Consider the following 6,082-nt stretch of genomic DNA (forward strand, 5'->3'; position numbering starts at 1 on the left):
TGCCCAATTGTTCCAGATCTGGATGAACACTTCTTCGGATCATTTCATCGACAGGAATTGAAACGATCCTCTTCGCCCGCGACATATTTTCATGCTTCTGATGCGGAAACGGCGTGTGTAGATTTCGTGATGTCGAGGTATCCTACGATACTGCCGATCTTAGCGGACGTGTTGCAGAGAAGCGTGCCTCAGCTAGAACACACAAAATTTCTTCATAAAATCAGGAACATGGACGACTTATACGAACCGACCAACGTATCACGTCCGCTAGCTATATATTGGATCAATTTGCAAAGTTCAGCGGATCGTCATCACTTGATCAAATCGCACTTGGATGCACTTGCGGCGAAATTTGAAATACGATCTGAACGGATCGTCGCAGTCACAGAGCAGGAAGCTGTGCAGAATTCAGACGTTTTCTCAGGGTGGTTCCGATTCACTAAACATGTTTCGTACGAACACCACACGCAGAATATTTACTCTTTCAAAGAACTCGCATGTCTTCAGTCGCATCTTCGTGCTTTAGAACGTGCTTTCGTGAACGGCGATGATATTGCTATCATAATGGAGGATGATGTGCTGCTACGTGAAGATTTTATGCATAACTTCAACCGTTACGTGCAACGCGCACCCAGTGACTGGAATATCTTACAACTGTACACTTTGAATGAAAAGGTAATTCGGTATTTCCGCAAACTGCGACAAACTTACTACATCAAATGGTTCCCGGAACACTGGTCTACTGGTGCATATATTATTAATCGTCAGGGGCTTTCAAAAGTGCTACGTGCCGCGCGTGAGATGCTGAAACCTTCACAGCGAAGTGGAATGGATCGAGTTCTAGTTGCAGATGAGTTCCTGTTCATACACGCAGAGACATATACGTCCACGTTCGAGGCTGTCCGTGGTTGTGACATGGGGTCGTCGATACAAGACTCGCACATAAGTTCTGTCGATGTGAGTGCTGCATATCGTACAAAGTTGGATTGCCACATGAAAATAAATGATGCCGTTCCTCGTTCCATACTGATCGTTTCGACTGTGCGCGTCAACGTTGTGTCTGAGCTGAAGACTATTGTTGCTCGGATCACTGCCAACACGATGTGGCTGCAAAAGAGTGTCTTCCGTGTTGAGAGTCGCTTGTACGTAGTTGTGGACTCGTCATCAAAGCTACAGATGCTTGCACGAAGATTCGCTGATACTCGCAGAGCAGATCTCGTCAAATTAGTTTTCAAAGTACACGCCGGACGATATAATAAGTTCTGGTTCATACGAAACGAAGTTCCCTTCATGCGATTGTTCGAGAAAGTGCTGATTGTGGACAGTGATATAAGCTTAGTGGGGTTTCCTGAACGTGATTTTTTCGATCTAACTTCGGGTGTGGTGATTTCAGCCCCTCTACGTAGATCGAAGCGAGACGGTCTTCTGACAAATCATAGACTTACACCGCGCCAGTGGTTTGCTGCGTTCTCTGGTGGAGGTTGGGAGTATAAAATTGATGACAACGCTTTTGAAGTACCATTTATTGAAATGTTCTGTGTTTTCATGGATACTTCGTTTGCTCACTGGTATTTTAGCATCGTATTAGATGAGAAGTACTTTCATCCATCCTATGGACTCAGTCAAACCAGGTTATCATCTGATTTCGGCCCGGATATAATGTGGTGCGGAGCAGCTCAAGAGTGGATCAAACGTGTTACGGAAACATATCGAGTCCCATGTATGTTGACGTCACTTGTCGTTGAGCATCTGGATGAAAGGCAAATAGAAGGGCAGTCGGTCGATGCTATCAATGATAAGGGCAGCATTTCTCGCATGGAACAAGCGCCTCTAAAGGCATACGGCGACAACTTTCCAGAGTGGTTTGATTTTTCTAAAGCATTTAGGAAACGAATTGGCGGCTTGCGACGCTTTGATAGCGCTTTTTTGAACTACATGAAGCAGTATCGGCACGTTTCCATCACCAGATGTCTCGACTGACAGTATTAATTCCTGAATCATGGATTACAGTCGCTGTGAATTCCAACATCAACGGCCTTTTTTTCATAGCTGAGTTGCACCTTCGCCTCGTCGCCGCGGCTCGTCGCAACCCCGGTCGCCTTGCTGCAAGACGTGAACTTCGTGCACGAGATGGCCGCAGTACGAGGAGTAGCGTACGGCATCACTCTCACGGACGAGGCAACTAATTGCGGATGTATTTCATGTATTCAACTGATCCGTGCCACACGTAACCGTCTTTGAGTTAATTCACGGTGAGAGTTCCGCGGTTACAGACTAGACTAACATGTTCAACAACGCAACGGCTTGGAACAGTGTCTACTCTCGATCCCCGTACTCACCGTCAGGCGACTGGCCGCCGTCTGCGTGGGCGTAACATTATGTAATACGAAACGGGTCATACCAGTGAAGATGTAATGTGTTCATGAGTTGCGCTTTCCTTGTGTCTTGAGCGTTCTCGTGACCGCTCGAACGATTTCCAGGTGCATCCAGCTGCAAAACTAATTTTCCTTTTCCGCCTCTTCAGCGTCTTGCTGCATCTTCCCCCGCTGGTAGATGAAGAACCCAAACAACGACATGGCGTACCCGATGAGCTGAACGGCTGTCACGGGATTACCGAATAGAATCACCGCGAGGAGTATCACCGCTGCGTTCTTTGCCTGACCCATAACTTTGTACGTCAACCCGCTCGTCGCCTTGATCACCCCGAGCGTGAGAATATTCGCCCCGAAACCCATGAATGCCGCGACTAAGAAATAGTGCGGCGCCGCGGCGATGATCTCCCATCCCCTCTCTCGCACGAACTGAATCAACTCGAGCGTTACGATGCCCAAACCGAGAAACGCCAGTGACGCCGGCGCCGTCACGTAGAGCCCCTCCATCAAATCAAACTTCAAATTTCCCAAAACGTACTGATAAAACGCCGTTCTAATAGCCTCTGCAAACGCGCTCGTCAGCATCATCAACACCCCGATCGCGCTGCACTTGACCTCTCCGTACGCCGCTATGAACGTCCCAATCGTCACCACCGCCACGCCCGTGAGCGTCGTCCCGTGCAGTCGTTCCAATCCCGCCGCGTACATCACCGCCATCGTCACCGCCGGCACCGCGCTTTTCAACATCTGAATGAAGCTCACACTTAGGTACAGGTACACATAGTTTCCGAATCCCAGCGACGCCGCGCCGAGGCAACCGATCGGAAGAATGTGTCTCGCGTACCACCCGCGCGTAATCAACCCAGCGTGTTTCCGCTTCACCCGCCCAGTGGTGATGCATAGGAATGAGATCAACCAAGAGGATGTCATGCCCATCGAGCACAGGATCATCGGATACGAGAAGCCGTGCTCGCGAAGGAGGTGGTTGTTGAGAAAGATCAGCGCGGAGCTGGTGCACGCCCAGGCGATAGATAGGATGACCGCTCGCGCGATATTCACGCTCTGAGACACTCGCACATCGAGGACGGTGTCGGCGTCAATTGTGACTCCGGAATCGTCGTTCTCGGTTTCGGGCATGTGCTCGAGAGTGAGGGGTCGGCTCCCTGACTAGCTTGGTGGTATCACGACGAGTGGGTCGTGATACTGGGGGTGGACCACTTAGCATGAGACGTAGAGCACCTATGGGTAGAACGTAGGGCACCTATGGGTAGAACGTGGGATGCCCATGGTAGAACGTAGCGGATACGTACTGTTTGCCCATGGGCGGACATCGACGACTCAAAAAACACTTAGGCTGAAAAAGAGATTGCTAAAACTCTAAAATTTTGGCAAATTTTAGAGAATTTTTTAGAGTTTTGGAGATTTTCCGACTCTAAAATTCAATTGGCAATCTCTATAATTCTACTAACGTTAGTATAATTTTTAGAGAAAAAGGGGCTCGTGACTCGTCGCGACGACGAGTCAATTTTAGAAAATAGCGGGTGAAAAAGAGATCCGTTGGACCGCGAGCCGAACCGGCATTCGTCGCCATGCAAACGCCGAGTGCGGAGCGCGCCGAAGCGCCGGACGCATTCGAATCGCAGTCCGACGCGACGGGAGACGATGTGCACGACCACGTGCCTCTGACCGCACTCGCGGACATCGCCGACACTAAACCCTATCTAAACCCTAACCCGCCTCAAAAAAGCTGTGGGGTCAGTCTTAAATGCCTAGGCCAACCAACCGCGCGCATGCACACTGTTTAATCATATGAACTTCAACCCACCACGTCGTGCACACCGCGATGTTCTACGCCAAACCCTGGACGTCGTTAGACGCGCATGGTCCGCGGCTTCCATCGCGCGAGCGAGCGCGCCGTTTCTCGCGCGCGTCCACCGTCGAGCGCCGATAGTCTTCTGTTCTTATTTTAGCAATCTCTTTTTCACTTTTTCAAGCAAGCTAAAAAATGGCCCCAAAATTATAGAGTTTTAGCAATCTCTTTTTCAGCCTGAGGCTGTCAAAAAACACTTCATAAATGCCTCGTATGGTTAAACAGTATAAAGTGTGTGACTTATTCATCTGGGAAGTGTCCACATATTTCGCCTATTTGTATCAAGAACAGTGACACAATGTACTTATCATCACTGTATTTCACTATAACATGTGCAGCTCAGCCTCTTGACGCAGGAATGTGAGGTCGATATTACTTGAAGCAAACGTCAAGAAGTGAACGCTGACAAGACTAGACGGGCGTGAGCTCCTTCTTGAATACCCTATATTCAAGCAAGTGAGCCGACACGAGTGACCGATCGCCCGTTCGAAGTCTTCAAGACAAGGGTAGTGAAGAATTCTAGGGGCCTCTGGGTCTCGTCGAGTCAAATTGTGGGAAGCTAAGTTCTCGACCGAGTCTTCTCCACACCCAGCAAGGTACGTGCATGAGCTCGTGCATGAGCTCTGAGTAAACTGGGTAGGCTGAGAGTCGAGGTAGCGTTCAAAGTAGAGAGATGTGCCGAGTCTCTGAAGCAAATCGCTCGTCCAGGTTCGCGCGACGGTTTCGACGTGGTTTTCATGAAAGAAAGTTTGTACAGCTCATCAAAATGCGCCTGCGTGCACTGATATGGTTCGGTATGTTATTAATTGTGTCAACGTCATCAAGACAATCTAAGACCGGAGTGGGTATCCAATTCATCGGTGTGCTTACGGGACCCCCAAACAGCCAGTGTACCGGGCTCGTCTCAGCGCGTCTGATGAACGTCAAAGTGAAGTATATGACGGTCCACTCAGAACCTGACTTCCAACACCTCTTCGAGTCCATGGCGCGGTCTCTGGACGATTCCACATACGCGTTGGCTCGATCTAACGATGTTGTATTTGTTTTTGACGCACGAAATATCCTCTTCACAAGTAGCGCCCTCGAGTCAAAACTTTTGCAGAATTTCCAGCGTTATGCAGATGAAGATCTGATATACATACCGCGGTTCGCTCACGTTACGAACGATTCCGTCTATGTTGGCAACATGATTGCCCTGTGTGAAGGCGTTACTGCAACTGGCATCAGCATGATCGGTACGCGACGAACTTTGAGGCAGTACTTTCATCATAAGAGAGGCCAGTACCTTTCAACAGTTGAGTGCCCAATTGTTCCAGATCTGGATGAACACTTCTTCGGATCATTTCATCGACAGGAATTGAAACGATCCTCTTCGCCCGCGACATATTTTCATGCTTCTGATGCGGAAACGGCGTGTGTAGATTTCGTGATGTCGAGGTATCCTACGATACTGCCGATCTTAGCGGACGTGTTGCAGAGAAGCGTGCCTCAGCTAGAACACACAAAATTTCTTCATAAAATCAGGAACATGGACGACTTATACGAACCGACCAACGTATCACGTCCGCTAGCTATATATTGGATCAATTTGCAAAGTTCAGCGGATCGTCATCACTTGATCAAATCGCACTTGGATGCACTTGCGGCGAAATTTGAAATACGATCTGAACGGATCGTCGCAGTCACAGAGCAGGAAGCTGTGCAGAATTCAGACGTTTTCTCAGGGTGGTTCCGATTCACTAAACATGTTTCGTACGAACACCACACGCAGAATATTACTCTTCAAGAACTCGCATGTCTTCAGTCGCATCTTCGTGCTTTAGAACGTGCTTTCGTGACG

At 48.9% G+C, this 6,082-nt stretch overlaps 3 protein-coding genes across 3 annotated transcripts; 2 read left to right on the top strand and 1 right to left on the bottom strand.

Moving 5' to 3' along the window:
- Window positions 1-129: 129 nt before the first annotated feature.
- Window positions 130-1,980, top strand: OT_ostta19g00480 (Glycosyl transferase, family 25; the record flags this gene model as incomplete). The annotated part of the gene is made up of 1 exon (XM_003084274.1): window positions 130-1,980. One exon carries the CDS (start codon window positions 130-132, stop codon window positions 1,978-1,980), a length of 1,851 nt encoding a protein of 616 aa, XP_003084322.1.
- Window positions 1,981-2,498: 518 nt separating this feature from the next.
- OT_ostta19g00490 (Triose-phosphate transporter domain) lies at window positions 2,499-3,509 on the bottom strand (the record flags this gene model as incomplete). The annotated part of the gene is made up of 1 exon (XM_003084276.2): window positions 2,499-3,509. One exon carries the CDS (start codon window positions 3,507-3,509, stop codon window positions 2,499-2,501), a length of 1,011 nt encoding a protein of 336 aa, XP_003084324.1.
- Window positions 3,510-5,008: 1,499 nt separating this feature from the next.
- On the top strand, window positions 5,009-6,082 carry OT_ostta19g00500 (Glycoside hydrolase-type carbohydrate-binding,subgroup; the record flags this gene model as incomplete). Its single annotated transcript, XM_022982614.1, has 1 exon — window positions 5,009-6,082. A coding segment is annotated over one exon (1,074 nt), but the record flags the coding sequence as incomplete, so codon positions are not given.

Source organism: Ostreococcus tauri (genome assembly GCF_000214015.3).
Source record: "Ostreococcus tauri WGS project CAID00000000 data, contig chromosome 19, whole genome shotgun sequence".
NCBI classification, from domain to species: domain Eukaryota; kingdom Viridiplantae; phylum Chlorophyta; class Mamiellophyceae; order Mamiellales; family Bathycoccaceae; genus Ostreococcus; species Ostreococcus tauri.